Source organism: Callorhinchus milii, unplaced genomic scaffold (assembly GCF_018977255.1).
Source record: "Callorhinchus milii isolate IMCB2004 unplaced genomic scaffold, IMCB_Cmil_1.0 Scaffold1, whole genome shotgun sequence".
Taxonomy (NCBI): Eukaryota; Metazoa; Chordata; class Chondrichthyes; order Chimaeriformes; family Callorhinchidae; genus Callorhinchus; species Callorhinchus milii.
In genome coordinates, this window is record NW_024704742.1 from 86,875,491 (window position 1) to 86,900,152 (window position 24,662).

Consider the following 24,662-nt stretch of genomic DNA (forward strand, 5'->3'; position numbering starts at 1 on the left):
TGGTTTTGGAGGGATTATTATTAGGCTCTGTGTGGAGTAAGGAAACTTGCCCAAGGTTTCGCCCTCTGCCTGGAATTGAACTCAGGTCTCTCACTTGCAAAGCGAGTGCTCTAACCACTGAGCTACAGGACTCCACAAATCTAGTCTGGTTGCTGAGCCTGGCAGGTCTGCAGTGTTTCAGGGCACTGCTGATGGCAGCACAGCCGGCCGGGCTCATCAGCAGGACCTGGAAGGGCAGACCAGTCACTGGGGGGGCAGGGAATCATCCCTTTCAGCTCCTGTTCCTTCTGCAAACCAAAGCCTTAATGGATAGGGTGGTCCTACCTGGACAAGCAGCGGGAAAGCTTGCCAGACAATAATTTCATAGAATCATACAGCACAGAAGGAGGCCATTCGGCCCATCGTGCCTGTGCCGGCTAATTGAAAAGAGCTATCCAATTCAATCCCACTCCCCCGCTCTCACCCCATAGCCCTGCAAACATGTCTTCCCCAAATAATTATCCACTTCTCTCTTAAAAGTTGTTATCGAATCAGCTTCCACTGCCCTTTCAGGCAATGCATTCCAGATCCTAACAACTTGTGTGAAAAAATTCTCCTCACCTCCCCTCTGTTTCTTTTAACAAATATTAATGACAAGGTTTTAGCTGGTTAGACTCCAGCAGTACCCCAACACACACTATGGGTCCCTAAGCCTTGGGTCTTGCCGAGCTGCGCCTAACACTTAATGAAATCAGGTAAGTGGGATGTGTCCCTCCAGGGAGAGAGTGCGCATTCCATTCCAACAATCTATCTCTGGGATTTCCACATGTAGGTGGGATGCAAGGAATTCTCAGTTTGGTTTGGATACTCTTAAGCATGGTGATGGGTTTCCGTATGTATTAGACACTTGGCTGACTCCTCCACAAGATAAGCAGGAGGTTTTGGCAACAAACCCTGATCAATGTGGCCAGAATTGGGTGGGTTTTTGTTCTGTGCGTGAAACAGCTCTGTGCATGTGCCTACTTTTTTTAAATTTAGATTTCACAAGCACTAACCTAAATCAGCCACTCTGCTACCCATAGGAGGCAACGTTGACATTCGGCTATTTTTGGGCTAGTATTTGGTTGACTGGGCTGCAAACGTATTTAATTTCTGGCATCCTTGGCCATGAGGTAAGCAGGAGCATTTCACAACTAACCTGACTCCCCCGCCACAGAGAAGACTGCGTCTCAACTCTGGTGTTTCAACTTCATTGGAAACTTTAAAAACAAACTATTAATTGTCATAGTGCATGCATAAGAGTTGAGTGTCATTGGCATACATGTGGAAGTTGACCCCCATGTCTGCGGATGATGTCACCAAGAGGGAGTAATATGGCAGACATGGGGTGATTGACCAGGAGGGGACCAAGGACAGAGCCCTGAGGAACGAGACAGTATGGGGGCTAGAGGAGAAGCCATTCGTGGAGATGAAATGGAGATGGTGTGAGAGGTAGGATCTGAACCATTCAAGGGCAGAACCATGAAGGTTGAGGTGAGAGGACAGGTGGTAGAGGATAGAGCAGTCAATGGTATCAAAGGCAGCAGAGAGGTCAAAAAGGATGAGGAGACAGAGGGAGACCTGGTCGCAGATGGACAAAATGCCATTTAATAAATAAATAAGAACAATAATAATTGTTATTTTGACTAAAGCTGTTTCTGTGCTGTTTCTGTGATAAGGCCCTACATCAAATGCAAGCATTATTATCATTTATTATGTTGCCCCAACGTTCCATTTTTATCTATTCCTGTTTTTCCCCACTTTTCACCCTCTTTTTCTTCAGCCTTGATTTGTCCCTATAAATTCAACTTATTCAATCCTCCCCACCTTCTGCCTCCCCCAAAATTTCTAATTGTTTGTCTCCTTAATATGCCACTGTATTAAACACATATTTATCATTTATCAAGCACTCTGAGAGGCTAATCCACATTTCGTTTTGGTCAGCCAAGCGTCTAACATGCGAAAACCCATCACCACACTCTCTCCCTGGAGGACGCATCCTGCTTACCTAATTCTGGAAAGTATTAGGCGCAGGTTGGCAAGAGCCAAGGCTTGGGGACCCCAGAGTGTGTTGGGGTAACTGAAGCCTAACCAGCTAAAAACACATAGCTTGCCATTGATATTGTTGTCTAGCAAACTTTTCAGCTGCTTGTTCAGCTGGGACCATGCTACCTGTTAGGGCTTTGGCTTTGCAGGCTTAACAGTGGGAAGAGTTCCTGACCCCAGTCTTCCCTTCCAGCCAAGTTGGCTGTGCTGTCATCAGCAGTGCCCTGGAATATTGCGGACCCGCCTGGCTCAGGAACCGGTCTACCGAGACTGCCACAGAGGAATGGCTCGATTCCGTCATTCCATTACCAGGCATGTCACCTTGGAGCCAGTTCAGCTGCAAGGAGACCCTGCTTACCTCTCTCCCTCTGGAGGACAGTTACTACCTAACATGAAGGGACTTGCAAGTTGTTGTATCATTGATTTGTAAATCTAGGTTGCTTTTTCAGAAGAGCCAGCTCTTTCACTAACGCCTCAAATATTAGTGGCCACAGATTTGAGTGGTCCAGATGATCATAACCAGCTTTCCAGAAACATTAAACACCGTTAGGGTAGACAGTTGGATTGTCCAACAACTTTTAAACTTGTTTAGGTTTTGTGAAGTTTTGGAAACACTAAATAACCACCAAAATAAAAATAACGGTACTTTTTCCAGCAATAACAACTTGCATTTATATAGTGCCCCTCACACAGGGTAGCAATATAACTTTATCAAATCAACATTGACAATATTGATATAAAAAGGGCTTTTTCCATGCATGGAAGAAACACTTCTTTGAGCAGGTGTATGGGAATGTTCTGTTGCACATCTTGTAAGACATCAGTACAACATTCCTGAGAATGTAACAAAGGTGATTTGATCAGAACAAATTTGTTTTACTGTACCGAAAGTTACAAACAGCATACAAGTGGTCCTGATCTAGTCTAGCATACTCAGCAAACACAACCAGAATCCACCAATTGTATGTCCATCAATAGTAAGTCTGCACCCAGTGCTACTTGATAAGTTTTACATTTTCTTGGAAATCTGAACTCCTTTTAGGTGTGGTACTGCATTACTCTGCTAATAGTGTTGGTTATCTGGGAGCAGCTGTCCCACCCACATTCAGTCTGCTCTATCAACAAAGACATGGTTCATCGATGCTGATCCTGCTTATTGCCTGGTTGGTCAATGGAGTGATAAAGCTTGCTCTGAAAATCTCAGGCATGTCGCAGAATACCAGTGAATGCTAATTAAGGTACAATTTGATAGTGCGTGCCTGCTGGGGCGATGTCCAGACACATCTTAAGGAAAAATTTCAACAGACATTCAGAGTTACTTCTGCTATCAGCAACATCCTCAATCCACTCAGAAATTATTATTCAATTAAATATTGACTGTTCACAGTTCTACAAGGAACCTTGCTCCTCCCATGAGAGCCTGACAGTCAACCCGTACAAAAAAACCAAGACCACAAAGTTACACTATTTACATCTGTACACCAGCATTGCCCACTATTTACATCTATACACCAGCATTTCCAGAAATAGATAGTGTTTGTGTTCAAAAATTGAGAGTTTCCCCATCATCCCACCACCAAATCCTTTGACATCTTCACAGCAGAACACGGGAGTGATCTGAAGCCTTGACACAGAATATAAATATTATAGTAATCTACCTTTCACCAGTTGTACAATATTACATCTTCACATTACAGTAGACAAATAGGTTGTACTCTGATTAGATTGTCAAATGAAACCATGTAATCACTTCTGCATTGACTTCTTTGAAAATAAATCCAACTATCAGTAGACATCCGTCACTAGATCTATCAAATACCATTCTTCTGCTCTTTTCGCACTTCCCACATAATGAACAAATTTGCTTCTAAATATAGTTACTGACTGAGCTTCAATGGTATTAAAGGTACAGCATTATGCATCCTAACAAACCTCTAATATTTCTTCAAATCTCCCCCTTTTTCCTAATAATATTCAATTTATGTTCTTTTATCACTGACTCAGTGATCAGTGGAAAAGTCCACCTTAATCAAACGCTTCACCATTTAAAATTATTAAATTCCTTAAAGTTAAAAGCTTAAACCTTCATTATAATCCTTTCATTTGAAATGGAACTTTTCACATCGGGAAAATGTGAAAGTGGAGTCCTGTAGCTCAGTGGTTAGAGCACTCGCTTTGCAAGTGAGAGACCTGAGTTCAATTCCAGGCAGGGCAAAACCTTGGGCAAGTTTCCTTACTCCACACGCCTAATGATAATCCACCCAAAAAACCAAAAACAATAATAAATTGGTAATTTTCAATCTACGACTGTTTGTGGGACATTGCTGTGCGCAATTGGCTGCCGCGTTCGCCCACAGATATACAGTCAATTCACTTTACAGTATATTCTGTGAAGCGCTTTGGGACGTCCCCCCGATGTGAAAAGCGCTATATCAAATGCAAGGATTATTATTATTAATGTCTCAAAGTCACTTCTTGCCAGAGGGACAGTCAAGAACTCACTCCCCAAACATTGACACAAGTCTATGTAAGTCGGTGTTCAATGGGTTGTGTGTTTTCAGTTTATTCTTGAATATTTTTTGATTTATGCCATAAAACAAAAAATATTCAATCAAGTAAATATATTTTGTTGGCCAACCATAAAGGTTTTAAAAAAACATAGAACATAAGAACACAAGAATTATGAGCAGGAGTAGGCCATTTGGCCTCTCTAGCCTGCCCCGCCATTCAATAAGATCATGGCTGATCTATTCTAACTCCACCTACCCGCCTTATCCCCATATCCCTTAATCTCTTTATCCACAAAAAATCTATCAATCTCAGACTTGAATATGTTCAAGGACTGAGCATCTACAGCCCTTTGGGGTAGAGACTTCCATAAATACACTACCCTCTGAGTGAAGAAGTTTTTCCTCAACTCAGTGCGAAAGGGCTTACCTCTAATTTTAAGACGGTGACCCCTGTTTATAGTTTCACAAACCAGGGGAAAAAGTCTCCCACTATCTATTCTGTCGTGTCCCTTAATAATCTTATAGGTTTCTATAAGATTACTTCTCATTCTTCTATATTCTAGAGAATTTAGGCCTAAATTGCTCATCCTATCCTCATAACTCATCCCACTCATCCCTGGTACCAACCTAGTGAATCTACGTTGTACCCCCTCCAAGGCGAGTACATCCTTTCTTAAATAAGGAGACCAAAACTGCACACAATACTCCAGGTGTGGTCTCACCAGGGCCATATATAGTTGCAGCAAGACTTCCTTACTCTTATATTCTAACCCTTTTGTAACAATAAAACAATAAAGGTTGGCCACCACAAGATCAGCCAATTTATTTTAAGATACTACAACTACTACTAATAATCCTTGCATTTGATATGGCACCTTATGTTGAGAAGTCTCAAAGCGCTTCACAGAATATATTGTAAATTGGAGTGATTATATATTTTTGTGGGAGAAATGCGGCAGCCAATTGCGCACAGCAGTGTCCCGTAAACAGTTGTGGATTGAGTGACCATTTCTTGGGTGGGGGGGTTATTAACCCCGGAAATCAATTGCTAATCGACAAGCATCTAGGTTTCTACTTATTGCTGGATAAACAAAAGCGAAATAAAAGAATAAGGAAACGTGCCTCAGGTTTCAGCCCATTTCAAACCTGGGCCCTCTTACTTGCGAGGACGTAGCTAACCACTAAGCTACAGGCCTCCACATTTTAGGATTTCAACATGGATGCTATAAACGTGATTTTTTTTGTAAAAACCTATATATCCGAAGAGATCAAACATTTCAAATAAAATGCCCACAGTTGTAATGCAGTTTCAGAATGACCATTAGATGGCAGCAAATGCACACAAACACCAAAGAACCTTTCTTTTCCCAGAAGCTATTTAGATGGATTAAAATGCATTAGTGTTACAAATTAATTCCAAAAAGCAATAAAACTAGGGCAATCTTTGGTTCAATTTATTTTTGTTTATCAACGTAAAACAAATTTGAAGCAGCAAATTAGTGTTATAATAATGCACACAACAAACAGCATGTCCCGAGTCAAATCTCCAACTCATTTGTCATTCTGAAGATCCATAACGTACAGGAGCAAAATTGGCTTTACTTCAGGCAGTATTAAAATTATTGGTCTGTATAGGTGAAAAGATGGTGAATGCCTTAGTGATGGTGTGTCAGCCTAGCTCAGTTTGTAGCGCTCTCACCTCTGGATCAGGGTTCAAACCCCACATTGAGATGTGGACTCACATCGTCTAACAGAACGCTCCAATGCAGTGCTGGGATGTCTTGCACTGTGCTTTGGATGAGATATTAAAACCGAGGTTCTATCTGCCTGTTTAGGTGGATGTTAAAGATTCCTTGGCATTATTTGAAAAGAGAAGGGAGTTTCTCCGTGTCCTAGCCAACAATCGCTCCCAAATAAAATTAGTCATTCACTCAATGGCTGTTTGTTGGGCATTGCTGTGCGCAATTGGGCTGCAGCATTTGCCCACAAATACAGTCACTCCACAATAAATCCTGTGAAACACTGAGATATCCTCCCAATGTGGAAGGCGATATACCAAATGCAAGGATTATTATATTTTTGAATAAAGTGCATTATCCACTTGATTAAATCATTAAGGAAAAACAAACCTAGTAAGTTTAAAAAAATACAGTAAATCACTTCCAGAACTAAGTTGAACTTTATTGATACAATGCTGGTGCTTTCGTTCCAAGTGCTTTCTTTCCGTTGTTGACAAAACTTGCCAAAATCATCAGTTTATCCTGGATAGAGTGCATAACTAACCCATGTCCACTGGGTTACTGAGCGTATCTCTCTTGCATGCCTCATCTCTCCACAGAATGGTTGCAAGATGACATAATTTAAATACATTTACGTTCAATAATTATGCAACCTTTAAATAATCTGCACAGGATTGCTTAAAGAAAAGGTACAGTCAATTCCATTTTCTAAGTCATAAAATGATTAAGTCCTATACAATTCTTACATATGCAACATTGACTTAACAGGCCAGTTTTATTTTACATCTCAGAACATTATTTTATCATTGTCATTCCAGTACAATACTATAGGTTAAGTGGACATTTAGGTTATAAGAAGCATCTCTGTCTCAAGCAAACTGTTTACAAATTGAAAGATATTTACACAGACCTTAAGGCCACCCTAGAAAGAGTTCATTAAAATAGACTTTTGTCAATTTTTAAAATAGACATTGAGATGAAGAACACACATTTCTGTAAACCTGTTTTTCAACCGACAGGTAAGCAAAAGTAGGTTTTCTATCGGTTAATGTGGGCATGTGCAAATGTTGCAATTGAATATAAGCCGAGTACTGTACAAAGTAGACAATTTTATACATAGGCTTGTTGAAAGACTGCTTCTTAGGAAATTTAGCAAAATAGAATGGTTAACATTTAAGCTTTAGGCAATCTATTTTTGGCATCAGAATAAAGGTACTTCGTTACTGTTAGTCAACACTGAAATGTATGCAGCTACCAAATTATTGTCCTGCATAAATATAAAACTAGTGGAATTTCAGAACCAATTGAAACGACAAACTCTTCAGTCAGCATTTAAAGTTTCAGGTGGGTTCACTACATGAAAAAAATAAAGCCATCTGTACAGCAAGCAAGCAAGCAATACAGAATGGTGCTGAAGTGTGAAATGTTTCTTGTGACCTCCCTCCTGTTGAATGTCTGGTGACAAACTTCTGCGGCACATATTAGAATTTATAGAATCCTCCCTTTACTAGATGTCCATTTAAATTCTTCATGAGCTCTGGAGTGTACCATGTGCCTCCAGATAAAACAACGTTCATGTGCAATCTGGATTATATTCTTCCTCTTCCACCTTCTCTTCAAATAATTCCTCACAATGATTACTAGGGGAAACAAAAAACAAAAATTTTCCTTAGAATTTCCAAAACAAGGAAACCTTAACCATTATAATGTTGCCCACGCTGTCCACCCTTTTTATCGGACTACACAATATAAAATCATCTGCATAAAACACTACATTTCTTAAAATGTACTTAGAATATTCAAACGTATCATGAGGAATTTTTTTTTAATTGTCTTTTAAACACAAAATGCCAGCCTAAGATGGTCATATTTGGTCCATACATTTAATTTGGAAATTCTTCAATTAAAATGATTCCAAGAATATTTGCCAGGTTAAATATGTTTCAAAAGGCATAGTGTAGACATTATCATTTGAAGTCTGTTTTCCATAGTTCTTAAATTTACAGAAAAAAGCTTAAAATTGAGAATTTGGTGAAATCTGAATGGTCAGAAAATGCTACATAAATAAAGTAAATCCAGACTCGAGTTGAATTTATCTCTCTCTTCCACCCCTATACACTATTAAAAAAAGTAAAATTTTAATGCAGCATAAAATAGAGACCACTCCACTGATAGTAATAATTAAAGTACATCAGCCCTCTTAGAGTAGTCCAACTCTAAAGACAATCAAAAATGGGGAAAGGTCATTTGGCTGAAACTTTAGTACCAATGCCCTAATAGAGCATCTAACTGTCCAATTTTTACATAAAACTGCAATGCCTCATCTTGAAGAATATCGAGTAAAAAGGTTCATGGTTTATATGTATGCTCTCTGGTCCTACTTTGCTGGTTTCATTTTAATATTAATACCCCCATTTACCACCTGAATGAGATCCCCCTCCAATACAACTGATTGAGGAGGTGACAAAGATCACACACTAAACATTGTCCATAGTAGTCTTCCATTCCTTGAAGCTTAATGGAAACCAGTTCTGACACTCATCTTCCCTTAATCTCGTATCCACACAGGGACCAGTTCTCTTCATGACATCTTCTAAAAGTATTTGAGTTTACCCTGAGGTAAAGGTCTCAACCTGAAGCAGAATGTGTGGCATGTTCTTTGATTGCTGGAGTGAATAAAAATAACCAACTGTACTGTAACTACATAGCCTGTGCAGCACCAAAACAACAACAACAAAATTACATTTGGATAGCGCCTCTCATGTCGGGAGGACGTCCCAAGGCGCTGGGAAGCAGGCCATATGTGTGTGTCAGCCCATAATGCTGCAATAAGGTTTCCCTGTAGCAGATTGGATAACATCAGAGCAGTGTAAACGAGCAGTATTTCAATGGGAGGTTTTACTTTCTGTCAGCACTCCCTGTAGACAAATACTCAAAACTCAACAAGGAAATAACCTGACTTGCAGGCTCAGAGAAACAAAACTTTGACCATGAACGCAATTGCTCAATAAATATATTGCGACAAACCCATTTGTAAGATGAATATGCTCAGCTTAGTGTGTGGCAAATTGATGGGAGGAGTATATTTACATAAGAAAGCACAAACGTGTAGAAACTGTAACAGCCATAATACATGCACATGTATGACTAATGCAGAAGTAAACAGTGTAAAGTGCAAGATATTAAAGGTAGGTATTTAGTCTCACATGATTAAGGCAACTTATCACTTGTTTTCATTTACAATTGGGGTCAAGATTACGTTTTCCATTTGTCCCTTAGTGGCACATTACATAGGTGTACCAATTTTTATTACATTTTCAACTGTCTATTTATGATAGACTAGAGATAAATTTGAACTGCTGCTTTATTTAGTAACATAACCAAGCTTGCGATTGCAAGGATTGAACTCAATCACCCTTCTACTACTTTCATGTCTAACACATGTGGAAACCCATCACCGTATTTAAGAGTATCCAAACCAAGCTGAGATTTCCATGCATCCCACCTACACATGGAAATCCTAGAGATAGGTTGTTGTAAAGGAATGTGCGCTCTCTCGCTGGAGGGACGCATCCTGTTTACCTAATTCTGGAAAATATTAAGCGCAGGTTGGCAGGAGCCAAGGCTTGGGGACCCCAGAGTGTGCATCAGGGTACTGCTGGAGTCTAACTAGATAAAATTGCATAGCTTGCCATTGATATTGCTGTCTGGCAAGCTTTCCTTTTGCTTGTCCAGCCAGGACCACCCTACCCATTGGGGCTTTGGCTTGCAGGGTTAACAGGAACTGAGAGGGATGACTCTGTGCCCCCAGTGACTGGTCTACCCTTCCAGGTCCTGCCAATGAGCTGTCATCAGCAGCGCCCTGGAATACTGCAGACCCTCCTGGCTCAGAAACTGGATTACCAAGACTGTCACTGGCTCGATTCTGATTTTCTATTGCCAGGCATGTCACCGTGGAGCTAGTTCAGCTCCAAGGAGACCCCAATTACCTTCCCCTCTCCCCAAGGAGGATAGTAGGATAAGAGTGGTAGGATATACAATTGCCTATGTGAAGTCTTTCTAAACTTGACTTAGGCCAGGCATTTGTTGTATATATGACAATGAGAGACATTTCAAGTTATTAAGTTGCTCCTATCAGCTAGCTAGACAGTAATTGCTGAGGCCTGAGAGAGCTTGGTATTTACCCTTACCACAACTCTGTAGTATGTTAGTGCTGCCTGGGAGACTAGAGTTCAAGCACTAGTCTTTAGTTAATGTTTGCATTTTAGTTTCTCTCAAAGGATTCGGTTTGCTTATCTTGGCTGGGCTGCTTGGAGAGATAAGTCAGTAGAGAGAAGTTCTCTTTCATTACTTAAATGTACCTCCTGGTAGGCTAACACTGGAGCTACTGACAGACCGATGGTTCTTTCCTTATTAATCGCAAAGAAAACACAGGAAAATCTATGTACATCTTTGTACACACAAAGAGAAAGGAAGTGCTGTTAGTTATTCCATAATACTGCATGAACACATGGGATACAATTTCCTAAATCTCGTACCAAGACCAACTAAGAACAATTTCTCACCTATTCTAATCAATTCACTCCAGGATTCTGTGTAAATAATACTGAATAATCTTGCACCCTAAAGTTGGAGATAGACAGAGGCTTTGTGCTTTTCAAATGGTAGTTGATGTTACGTGCATGAAGTGCACTACAATATATAAATGCAAGTTGTTTCTGAATTTATTGAAGTTATTTCAAATTTATACTTTAAAGACGATGTATAAACTCAAATTATTCTATACTTTTAGATTATCGTGAGATAAATTAGATAACATGAAGAAAACATAAGATAGATCAATAATGACTCACTGAATATAGTATTTAGAAGTAGCATCTCTGCTAAAAAAACAATAAAGTAAAGCCAAAACAAAACTAGACAAGTTTGCAAATTATAAACACCTATATCATCACAATAAGAGGTCATCTAACCTGAATTTTCCATAGTGGACGTGTTTTTAAAAAAAACGATTGACACTGTTCAATAACTTATGGAGTCCGATTGTGATACATTATAAAAACACCACTGATTTTAATTCAGATGAATATTTTTAAAAATATGCACCATTTACACCTATAAAGATATATTAAACTCTGCCTACAGGTCTCAACTGATGCCAAAGCAATTCACCAGGTCTTTTCACAGTGGTTTATTTTCACGTAGCACCTTCTATGGAAATGAGAGTACACTGGAGGCAGAAGAGTTCAGCTGCCAAGCCTTTACATGGGTCACATATTGGTGCACTCGGAGGACCAAAAAGTTAATTTTGTAAAAATAAAATGTCAAATAGAATTGATCTGCTCTGCCTGTAATATGCTTTAATTAAAATATTTTACAAAGGAAAAACCACACAGGTTCCATTTTATTTTAGTTACTTTTTAAAAGAGAAGCTGACTATCAAATTATAAATGGCCTGAAAAATGGACTTGAATAACAAAAACATTGACCAGTGTGAATTACAATTCTAACACATGACTTTCCTCATTGTTGGGGTGGAACGACCTCATGCATGAATTTACCCATTGTTGGGGTGGAATGACCTTTGGCGTAACAGTATTAGTCATCCTAGCATTTATATGAAAGCGAAGCCAACACCACAAATCCAAGATCCCATTACACAATCATTCCATCTTATTAGAACTTACCAAGTGAATGTCAAATTCAGAATCATCATTTTCTATTTCCAGTGTATTTTGCTCCAAAGTTAGACAAATTGCACTATCTTCCAGAGTCACAGTAGAACTGGTTGGATCCCCTTCCCTGAAATAATAAGTTTACCAATTAACCACATAATTACAAGGTTAACAGTACAGGTTTGCACATGGGATTTGCATGTTCCATAATTGGAATTAAATCAGACAATGAAAGCCTTTTTCTTTTAAACAGGAATTGCTCTTATCTTCTGAAAAAGATCTGGAGAAAGGAGAAAGATGTTTTACATGCTGAAAGTACTTGAAAATTGTTTTTAAAAAATGAAGAGTAAAAAGGGACAAGGAGAGAATATGGATGTAATAGGGAAAAAATATGATGACCAACGCAGCTAAGGTATTAACAATAATATAAATATTATTATTAATAATAATAATTATTAGTGTTAATAATATTACTACTGATGTTATTAATTATATTATTAATATTAATAAGCCTTGCATTTGATACTGCACCTTATTCAAACCATTTTGAATTATAGTTTTATTTAATTAAAAATAATTACATTTGTATTGCGCCTTTCACATCGAGAGCATGTCCCAAGGCGCTGGATTCAAAAACAGTTTTGAATTGTGCTTTAACATTATACAAACTGCATGATGACTCAACACACAGCTAACAAAACAAACATCACTTTATTTGTTCATTTCAGAAAGGTTTTGATAATCTCATAAAAAGGGATCGATTATTGTGAAAAAATCTTCCATGCAATAGGTTAAAGTGATGCTTGCAACTGGTCTGCATTATTTCATAACAGAATAGGCTGCAGACTCTACATTGGATTCCTCTTCCAGTGTAGTGCACAATGAAACAGGACAGATGATTCTTTGTCCTACTGTACCAGCTGCCTTTAGAAACAAACAAACAGCCTTGGGAAATTATTTGGTATCAGAATGCCAAAATTAATGTGAACTGCTATACTTACAGATCACAAGGGAGCTGGCACAGTAGAAAGCTACCACTGCACACTAGCCATTGGTTAGAGATCCAATAACAAAACCAGAAAACCCCTAAAATGAAACTAACTTTAACCTCAGAGGGACAAATTATGCACAAACAAAATTACAAGTCATTATCAAATTATTCTCTTAAAATATTCATGAACAGTCTGAAGAAAAGCATTTTATAGCAATTGCAGTATAATGACAAGCAAACAGGCCAAATATTTTGAAGGGGGAAATAAAAAAATTGCAATTATCATATTCTCCAATTGACTACTACCAACCTACATATGATTTCCCAGGTTCGAAAAAATATAAAGGATAAAATAGATGTTCCATTAGAATGCAGTTTGTTATTTTTTTAAACAAAAAGCCTATCTCTATACAAATATCTAACCTCAAGAAGCAAATAATTTAAACATAAATGACAATGCTAGGACATTCGCAAGTTTTAGCAATAGAGTATTAGATATACTGCAACACACAACTCCAAATGTTATACAAACTGCATGATGACAACTCACAGCTAACAAAACAAATATCACTTTATTCGCTCATTTCAGGAAGGTTTTGCTACATGCATGTATGTTGGACACAAACAAGAAATTGGAAAACAGCCTCAGAGGGGAGACATTAAGTTGACAACACGAGAAGAACAGCTAGAGAAAAGCAACATGTACCCTAAATTTTAACCATAGGTTAGCATTTATCATGATAATCAAAATCCTTGCATTTGATATAACGCCTTATCACATCATTGAGACGTCTCAAAGAGGATATACAGGACTGTAAAGTGGATTGACTATTTTGTGGGCAAAACCGACAGCCTGTTTGTGCACAACAACAACAACAACAACATTACAATTATAGAGTGCCTTTCATGTCGGGGGGACGTCCCAAGGTGCTGGACAGTCAGGACCCAAGCATGGGACAGGGATGGGGCAGCGGTGAGGGAAGGCAAAGCAGTGGGAGGGTGACCGAAGGCACGATCGAAGAGGAGGGTCTTGAGCCCGGACCTGAAGGAGGCAAGGGAGGAAGCGAAGCAAAGGGACTGTGGGTTGGAGTTCCAGAGTGTGGGGGCAGAGATGCTGAAAGCTCAGCCACCGATGATTGGGCAGGAGACATGGAGCAGGCTGGAGCCCAGTGAACGGAGGGAGCGGGCAGGTTGGTAGGGAGTCACCAGGTCAGAGATAGGAGGGGCAAGGCCATGGATGGCCTTGAAAGTGAGGACAAGGATCTTGAATTCGATCCTCTGAGGGATGGGGAGCCAGTGGAGTTGGGCGAGGGTGGAAGTGATAGGGTCATGGAGCCTGGTGTATGAGAGTACACAAGCTGCAGAGTTCTGGATGATCTGCAGCTTGTGAAGGGAAGAATTGGGAAGGCTGATGAGGAGGGAGTTTCCATAATCGAGCCTTGATGTGACGAATGCGTGGGTGAGGGTTTTGGCAGCCTGAGGGGTGAGGCAGTGGCGAAGTCTGGCAATGTTGCAGAAGTGGTGGTAGGCAGTGCTGGTCATGGCGTGGATGTGTGGGAGAAAGGACAGTTCAGGGTCAAACAAGATACCCAGGTTCCTGACTGGCTTAGTGAGGTTGAGTGTGCAGCCGTGGAGACTGACGTTGCCAGCGCCTGAGGTGCAGAGGCGCTGGCTCGAGCCAATCAGGAGGTGTTGCATGGTCAGAGGTATCATCCTTTGGATGAATGTTAAACCGAGCACATTGCACAGCAATGTCTCACAAAACGGCCATGGAGTGAGGGACCCATTTTATTTGGGGGATTGTTGGCCAGGACAGCAGGAGAAACTCCCTTCTCTTTTCAAATAACGTCTACCTGAACAGGCAGATTGGACCTCGGTTTAACATCTAATCCAAAGGATGACACCTCTGACCATGCAACAAACCCCTCCACCCAGCACTGCATTGGAGTGTCATCTTAGACTGTCTGATTCCAAGTCCCGAAGTGGGGCTTGACCCCACAACCTTCTGATACAGAGGCAAGAGTGCTAACATTGAGCCAGACTGATACCTGCATGTGTTATGCACAAAAATATCATATAAAGTAACAATGCAAGAGGTTTCATAGTTCCACTTTTCTCTTACAAGTTTGCTATCATACACATGTAGGAAATATATAAGATAACCCAAATCGTAAAGAAGCAATGGAGAAGGGCGGGGAACTGAGAAAGAGAAAAAAGGATTCTGGTATAAATACAAATGTCGCAAATTTCCTCATTTTTGTTTAACCAAAATCTCCAATTTATCTCTAGGTTTGATGGCTAGGACAATGGGAGAAACTCCCAACTCTTCCACCCCCAGAGTACCCTGAGGTCCTGCACATCCACCTGAACAGGTAGTTATAGCTTTGGCTTACCACTTAACCAAAGGGAAGCACTTCAGGCAATGCAGCAATTGCACAGCCTGGAAGTTCAGCCTGGATTTTGATGGGATCAAGTCCTGATGTCAGGCTTGAATCTACAACCTACTGATCAGTGGTGAGAGTGCTACAAAGCTACAATAACAACAACCTGCATTTATATAGCACCCCACATGCAGAGGGTAGCATTCAGAGAGCTTGACAGAGCACGACACCGAGCCGAAGGGAGGTCAAAAAGGATGGCCATCGTCCTGAGCTAGATTATACATACACACACACACACACACACACATAAAGGGGTAAATGGGCCCACAGGATGTAAGCTACAACATTCTAATCCCTCTTGTACTGCAGTGCTCGACCAACCAAACTACAATAAACACATTGAACAATTTCCTACTTCCCAGTCGTCGGCGACAATGATAATTATGCAGACCTTTTGGCGTTACTCAAAAAATACTGTACTCTCATTTAAATAAATATCAGTACATAGGAATGAACAACAGTCTTTTCTTTCCTTTGGGCATAAAACTTGCAGTATCAGTCTAAGCATCAAGAGATTTAATGATTCAGAAAATTACAGAATACCAATACAAAGGTCACACTCAATGTGCTTGGTATTTAATGACCTACTAATTTAAGGACTGTTACTATCAGTATTCTGTTGATCTATTCCAGTCTGTGAGCATTCTGAATCAATTATATTCTGATGGTGCTTTTACTGCTAACAAATATGAAATCCTCAACATGAACTTGTGTGCCATTGGAAATTAAAGGAGCAAATTTCTGTTTCTTTTGAAATGTTTTAAATTTGTGAATTAATCTTAAAATTTGGCGCATGTGGTTTCTGTCTGTTTGTGTAGTTCTTGTCTAACCTGTCACTGTGAAGTACTCCCAGAGGTTATTGTACAAGAGGGGTACAACAACAACAAGATTACATTTGTGTAGCGCCTTTCACGTGGGGAGGATGTCCAAGATGCTGGACAGTGTACAGCATTTCAGACCTGAGCTGGGGTCATGGGGGGAGAGGGGAGGGGAAGGGGGGTGACCAATGACTGTTGAAAAGGAGGGTCTTGAGGCGGGACTTGAAGGAGGCTAAGGAAGGGGGCGAGGTGGAGTGACTGGGGGGATGGAATTCCAGAGGTTGGGGGCAGAGTGGCTGAAGGCTCTCCTGCCAATGGTGGGGTGGGCGGGTGGGTCAGGGGACATGGAGCAGGCCAGAGCCGGCTGAGCGGAAGGAATGAGCGGGTTGGTAGGGGGTTAGGAGGTCGCAGAGGTAGGGTGGGGCGAGGCCATGGAGGGCTTTGTATGTGAGGACCAGGATCTTGAACTGGATCTTCTGAAGGATAGGGAGCCAATGGAGAAGGGCGAGAGTGGGGGAGATGGGGTCACGGAGTTTGGTGTGGGAGAGGACATAGGCTGGAGAGTTCCGGATTATCTGCAGCCTGTGGAGGGAGGAGTTGGGAAGGCCGACAAACAGGGCGTTTGCATAGTCGAGCCTGGAGGTGATGAAGGCATGAACAAGAGTTTCAGTGGCCTGAGGGGTGAGGTAGTGGCAGAGACAGGATGTAACGGAGGTGAGGGAAGGCAGAGCGGATCATGGCTTGAATGTGGGGGAGAAAAGATAGCTGAGGGTTGAACAAGACACCTGGGTTCCTGACTGGTTTGGTGAATTGAAGTGTGCAACCGTGGAGGTTGATGCTGCCAGAGCCTGAGGTGCAGAGGCGCTGGCGCGAGCCAATCAGGAGGGCCTCAGTCTTGTTCACATTCACTGTAGGAAATTTACCCTCATCCAGGACTTGATGTCCGACAGACAGTCTGTCAGGACAGCAGTGGTCCTGGAGTTGAGGGTGGAGGCAGAAAAGTAGAGTTGGGTGTCATCCGCATACATGTGGAAGTTGACTCCATGTCTTCGGATAATGTGACCAAGGGGGAGCATGTAGATATTAAAGAGGAGAGGGCCAAGGACAGAGCCCTGGGGGACGCCAGACGTGACAGTGCGGGGGCTGGAGGAGAAATCGTTAGAGGCGACAAAGTGGAGACGGTGAGAGAGATAGGAATCGAATCAGGCAAGGGCAGATCCGTGAAGATTGAGTAAAGCAGAGAGGCGGTGTATGAGGATGGAGTGGTCGACAGTGTCGAAAGCGGCAGAGAGGTCAAGAGGACAAGGAGGCAGAGGGAGCCCTGATCACAGATGTTCAGAATGTCATTAGTGACTTTGACCAGGGCTGTTTCCTTGCTGTGGGCAGCGCGGAAGCTGGATTGGAGGGGTTCAAAGAGGGAATAATGAGAAAGAAAGGAGCGGAGCTGGGATACGATGACTTGTTCCAGGATCTGGGAGAGGAATAGGAGGTTAGATATGGGGTGGTAGCTGGAGAGGAGGGATGGATCCAGGAAAGTTTTTTTCAGGATGGGGGTGATGATGGCTGTTTTTAGGGGGGTGGGAACTGAACCGGTGGACAAAGAGAGGTTGATGGTACTATATTAATGCAAGTTGTTATTCATTTGAACAGTCTCAAAGTGCTTCATGTGTAATTACTGCCAACCATAGTGATGGCATTTGTTGGCGAATGTGGCAGTTAAGTCTCTCAAACAGCCAGGAGGTGAATAACCAATTAATCTGGAGGTATGTTGTCCAGGAGCAGGCGAAACACAATTTAATTAGTGCCACTGGATCTTTAAAGACCTTCTGAACAGTCAGACAGGAACCGTTTAACAACAACAAATTACATTTGTATAGCCCCTTTCATGTCAGGAGGACATCTCAAGGCGCTGGACAGTCAGGGATTTGCACCCAGGCTGCTGGCTGGGATCAGGAGGGGTTGAGGGCGGGGAGGGTAGGGGTAGAAGGGTGACCGAAGGCACGGTCAAAGAGGAGGGTTTTGAGACAGTTTTTGAAGGAGGCAAAGGAGGAGTCGAAGTGGAGAGACTGTGGGATGGAGTTCCAGAAGGTGGTGGCGGAGGCTGAAGGCCTGCCTGCCAATGGTGGGGGGCAGGCAAGGTGGGGGATGTGAAGCTGGCCGGAACCTGCTGAGCGGAGGGAGTGGACAGGTTTGTAGGGGGTTAGGAGGTCACAGAGATAAGGAGAAGGGAGGCTGTGGAGGGCTTTGAAGGTGATGACCAAGATCTTGAACTGTATCCCACTGGGGAGCCAGTGGAGTTGGGCAAGGATGGGGGTGATAGGGTTGCGGAGCCTGGTGCAGGAGAGGATATGGGCTGAAAAGTGCTGGATAATCTGCAGCCTGTAGAGGGAGGAGTTTGGGAGGCCAACAAGCAGGGAGTTTGCATAGTCGAGCCTGGATGTGATGAATGCATGGATGAAGGTCACGGCGGCCTGAGGTGAGACATAGTGGCGGAGCTGGGCAATGTTGGTTGGTGGGGAAAGGCAGAGCGTTTCATGGTACAGATGCCAGGGATGAAGGACATTTGAAGGTCAAACAGGATGGGGAGGTTCTGTATTGGCTCCATGAGGTGTAGAGTTCATTCATGAAGAGTGATGCTGTCAGCGCCCGAGGGAGCCAAGCAGGAGGGCCTCGGTCTTGTTGACATTAGCACCTGATGCAGTGCTGGCCCAGTCCAGGAGTATCAATTATGAGCTCAAGTCCTGACGTGAGGCTTGAACCCACAACCTTTGAAGCAGAGACGAGTGTGACTCACTTAAACAAGTTAACACATTAATGTATGGTACAATTATAAAGTCTCCCTCGCTGCCACACACGCACTTTCAAGGGATTCCATACATTCTTAGGTCAAAAAAATCGATAAACCACTTGGACTTCAATCTGTTTGCTTACTTTATCAATTCAATGGGGCAAAACTGTCTTGCAATACATTCATAAGGACCCACTACCTAACCTAATGTATAGATTTGATACACTGACATATAATTCTATACGTATACGTTTGATTCTATCCCCTCCGAGTCTTGTGATTCTAAAACTGTCAAGAACACTTATTCAGCAAATGTCAATATCTGCCTTACATAATAACTGTACACCCTCATTGACGGATTCTGGCAAGTTCAATTGAGCATGTCACAGCTTATTAAAGACGATTACCTTGGAGTGGATGAGATTGTGGTCCTAGTCGCTAAAAAAACAAACTCTACTGTATAAAAGTGGCACAGTAATTGCACCTTCTTACATCAATTGGCAGATTTAATTTTTTTAAAACGTCGTTAAACTTGTCAATGTTCAGAACAAACTTGTACAACTGCAATAACAAGAAAACCTTTCACAGACCCCATCTGTGCTGTTACACGCTGTAACAGTGTCTAATAATACTCCTTGCATTTGACATAGCTCCGATTATCACGTTGTTGAGACGTGTCAAACAGGTTCACAGGATATACTGTGAAATGGATTGACTGTAAATTTGTGGGAGTAACGTCATGTAATGCCCCTTTTCCTGTGATTCTCCAATCTTAAGAGTGAGGCAGAAATGGCCGAGAGATGACTCTTTGCCTATCAGAGATTGGGCAATACCACCACGTGACCAGCCGGATTAGACAACAACAACAACTTGGATTTATATAGAGCCCTCCACGCCGGACGGCGTCTCAGAGCACTTCACAATAATGGGTCCCGGGGCTGAGCCAGGGGGAGGGGGAAGAAGGTGACCAAAGGCGCGGTCGAAAAGAAAGGTCTTTAGCAGAGACCTGAAAATAGGAAGGGAGGGAGCGAGGCGAAGGGAGTGAGGAAGGGAGTTCCAGAGCCTCGGGGCATAGTGGCTGAAGGCACGGCCGCTGAGGGTGGAGCGGAGGACTCGGGGGACGAGGAGGAGGCCAGATCCGGAGGAACAAAGTAAACAGGTACTGTTTTGAGGAGAGAGGAGGTCAGAGAGGTAGGGGTGGTGCGGAGGAGTGGAGGGATTTACAGACAAGGGTGAGGATCTTGAAATCGATCCTCTCTGGGACAGGCAGCCAGTGCAGTCTGGCGAGGACTGGGGTAATCGGGGAGCGGAGTTTGGTGCGGGTGCTTTTCATGCAGACACATGGTGAATGCTTTCCAAAAGGCAGCAAGCAATTTTTATTAATGAATTAACTGTACAACAGTTAATTTACAACACACAGAGTGTTGTAAAGGGTTTACACAGAGGGTGTCAGGCTGATTTAGTTTTAGCGTTCTAACCTCCGAGTCAGAAGGTCATGAGTTTAAGTTCCACTTTGGGGCTTGGACCACAGTCTAAGATGACACTTCAGTCCAGTGCCGGGGGTATGTTGCATTGTTGGAGGTGCTGTCCTTCAGATGAGACGTTAAACCGAGGCCCTGTCTGCATGTTCAGGTGGACATTAAAAATCCCATGGCACGATTCGAAAAGAGAAAGACGTTTTTCCTGGTTTCCTTGTCAACATTCACTTCATGGCTCTACATGAGACATTGCTGTGCACAATTGGCTGCTGTGTTTGCCCACAAACACAAAGTCACAATTTACAGTATGTCCTGTGAAGCACACTGGGTGAACAGGTGCTATATCAAATATACGGTTTAGTATTATAAAGATGTAACACTTTGCCATAGAAAGCAGCAGGGGCAGAATTAATAGGGATGTTTAAAAGAGAGCTAAACGTATATGTGGATAGTAAATGCATTATGGGGTATGGCAAAGTGGTTGGACAATGGGACTAAAAGATCTGCCAAGATCTATTAAACTAGTGGAACAGGCTTGTTGGGCTGAATGGCCTCCTGTTCACCTATATATAAATCTCTCCACAGCCTAGTAACTTCATAGCTGTTTATGTGTCATTGCCATGTGTAAATTGGCTACAAAACACACAGTCACTACACTTCAAAGTAAAATCTCACAAAGAACTTTGAAACGACAGACATGAGGCACTGTATCAAATGAGAGGATTATTATTACTATTAGCTCTCTTATCTTCTACTACCCTATTCATCTGCTCATTCGCTCGACCTCTTTACTCGGCCCCAACATTGGTGGTTATGTGTTCAGATCTCATGATCCTAACGTGAGAACTCCCTCCCTCTACCCCCTCTGTTTTCATGTCCCATCTCAAAACCTACTTCACCTATGTCCACTTCCCCTTTCTCTCCCTTTTCCTGTCATCATAAAGGACACAGAGATGTTAGCCTACTTAAAGGACACTATATGAATGCAAGTTGTTGTATTTTCCAATATATTTTCTTGTTTAGGTTTTCCTCGTACCATAAACATGACCCACAAGTTTCAGTATATAACTCTGTCATTTTAACCTGGATTAACCTGCTTATTTTGTCCCTGTGTGGAAACTGCATGACTCTGTGCAGTGCTTCCTTGCCAGAGAGTGATTAGAGCAGTTCTAGGACACATTTGGGAATAATGAGCAGGAGAAACTGTTCACCCCTTCGTGGCCATGCCTGGTCTCTGAAAGAGCTATCCATTTGGTCTCACTCCCCTACCCTTTCCTCATACCATTTTAATAGTTTTCTTTTTCACAACCATGGCACATCACATTCAAACCAAAACATGCAGAGTCTCACAATAATGTAATTTTAAAACCTGGTATGCACAGAAATAAAACAAGCTTGTTTATCACATCTTTGCCAGAGGTGAAAACTGGATTGCAACAGGTACATAGCTCCAAAAGAGGCTCAACAGACTATATGGCCTCTTTTTGTGCTGCAATATATATAATTCTTTAAGAAACAAAACATTTATGAAGCATTACTTATGGGACATTGCTGTGTACAATCTGGCTGCTGCATTAGCCTACAGCATACACACCACACTCTAGATTAAATCGCATTGAGATGTCCTCCTGACGTAAAAAGCGCTATATCAAATAAAGGATTATTATTTATTAATTCTTCCTGGATTTAACAAGCATTTAGTACAACAAGTGCTTGGGGCTAAATAATTATATAGCATAAAAGACAGCCAAAAGCTAATATCAGGCACATTTTTCTGATATATTTTCAGGCACAGTACTTGCATTCAAAATTACACAGGGAACGACAACAAAATTATATTTGCATAGCCCCATTCATGTGAGGAGGGCATCCCAAGACGCTGGACAGTCAGTGTTTCAGACCCGAGCGAGGGGTCGGGATCAGGGAGGATGGAGAGCAGGGGGTCATGAAGGAGGGTGACTGAAGGCATGGTCGAAGAGGAAGGTCTTGAGTCAGGACTTGAGGAGGCAAGGGAGGGGATTGTTTCAACATGCAATTTAAAAATAATTTATATCATGCTGCCAAAATAATTCTAAATTGATGTAAAAAGAATATGAACCAATATTTCTTGTGCTGTTTACTTCTACAAGAAATGGGGGTAGGGGAAGTGAGGGGAATCCAGCCAAGCAGAAATACAAGCAAAAATCGTACCTTTGAGAGTTAAATCAACAAATGACCCACTTGAACATTTATGTAAGATTTTTACAGATCATTTGAAAGACCACAGACAAGTAGCCTGAGAATTCAGTTACGTGAGTGGAGAATAATGGCTCTAGTGTTTGGAATTAGGGCATTTATAACTTAACTGCTCACATAAATCCTCACATGGTTAGATAATTAAGTTTCAAAGGCCATCACTATTGATGCCAGAACAACTCGTTATCACACACCTGGAAAAAGAAACTCAGAGTTTCACCTGAAAATGTGTTGGGTTATTAGCACACTTTCAGAACAAAACCAAGTGCAAATAGAACTAAAACGTTCAAATGGTTGAAGCTTGTTTCCAACTTGTGTGATTCAGCAGCACTTTCACCTTTCAGTCAGAAGGTTGGTTGTGGGTTCAAGCCCCACCTTGGAAATGGAGCTCGCAGTCCTGTGCTCTCCTGGGAAAGCTGCATTGTCACAGGTGCTGTTCAGGTGAGAGGCTAAATCTGCGTCCTGTCTGCTTATTCTTAACTACATTAAAGATCCACCGAGGAGAAGGACATTCACCTCATGCCTATTTGTGAGGTTTTGCTGTGTCAAAATTCCTGCCATATTTGCTTACAAAAAGCCATCACTACACTTGACAATAACTGGAATGTGTTCTGCCATGTTTTGTTAGAAAGGCACTATAAAAATGATTTTAAAAAAGTCTTCTTCAGAGAAGGTGGTAAATAAAACAGTAAAGACTGAATGATGAGTTTGCAACGCACAGCTGACAGATATGGTAAAATTACAGCCTGGAAATGCTTTCAAGACTCATTTGACAAGACTTGCTGTTACCAGGCTTACAAACATGCCAAACATAGCTGACATTATAAAAGGTTTAAACATAAAAAATACAAAAGAACCCGTATTCTTATAGTAAGTCCATGGATAATACTATCTTAGAAAGCATGTCCGAGATCCTCACCTTCAAATCTCACCATGGCCTTGCCCAACTTTACCTCTGCAAATTGTGACTCTACTGGCCTGCTTGGCTTCAATCCCCCCATTCCCCAATTGTCCCCTCTACCCACCCCTCTCCCGTATGCCTCACATCACACCACATCATCAAGCAAGCGGCCAGTCCTTCTGCAACCACTCTATGGTTTTCCATCCCAGGGTCCCTCTCGGTCTCTCTCTCTCCCATTCCGCCTTCAAAACCCCCTCAAAACCTTTCTCTGCAACTGCACTTTTGGCCACCTTTCCTATTCCCTCCCCGGATCTTCTCCGCCCTTTCCAGCTCAGGCTCTCAGTTGTGTGAACGCTTCAATTAGTAACAACATGTCCTCCCAACAGGAAAGTGGAATGTAAATAACAATCCTTACATTTTATTATTAATAATAATATTCCTTACATTTGGTATCGCGCCTTTCACATCAGGAGAACAGTGCTTCACATAATATTTTGTAAAGTGCAGTGACTGTATATTTGTGCACAGTAGTGTCCCACAATCAGGCATGGAGTGAATGACCAATATTATTTGGGGGCTTGGTGGTCAGGACACCGGGAGAATTTCTTTTCTGTTTTCGAACAGTGCCATGGGATCTTTACCATCCATCTGAACAAGCAGACTGCATTGGAGTATCAGCTTAGACTATGAGTTCCAAGTCCCAAAGCAGAGCTTGAATCCACAGCCTTCTGACTCAGAGGGAGTGTGCTACCAACTGAGCCAGACTGAATGGGGGAGGGGGGGGAAACTATCCGTAAAAACATGAATTAACCCGAAGTTTTCCAATGCAGCACAGACTTTACTTAACATGTCAGAACAAAGCAACAGACTTAATGAGTAAACATTCAGTCACTCAGTGATGAACAACCTAATCCTGGGAATGTGTTTCCTCACAATGTTTAACTTCAACCCTTCACAAGGTAGACTTACAATTTATGGCAGCTGAATAATTCATGGGGGAGCGGGAGAAACTGAAGGACTGA

At 42.0% G+C, this 24,662-nt stretch overlaps 1 protein-coding gene across 5 annotated transcripts in view; it reads right to left on the minus strand.

The window, feature by feature from the left end:
• Window positions 1-6,734: 6,734 nt before the first annotated feature.
• Window positions 6,735-24,662, minus strand: part of pip5k1bb (phosphatidylinositol-4-phosphate 5-kinase, type I, beta b) — a 125,920-nt gene continuing 107,992 nt past the window's right edge. For 4 of the 5 annotated variants that reach the window (XM_042332817.1, XM_042332812.1, XM_042332819.1 and 1 more), the window contains 2 exons: window positions 12,001-12,115; window positions 6,735-7,953 (listed from right to left, as the gene is read on the minus strand). In XM_042332817.1, the coding sequence (XP_042188751.1) occupies window positions 7,951-7,953; window positions 12,001-12,115 (118 nt within the window). In that variant the 3' untranslated portion in view covers window positions 6,735-7,950. Of the gene's footprint in view, window positions 7,954-12,000; window positions 12,116-24,662 lie in introns of those variants that run through there. The other variant, XM_042332829.1, reaches the window with a different exon arrangement.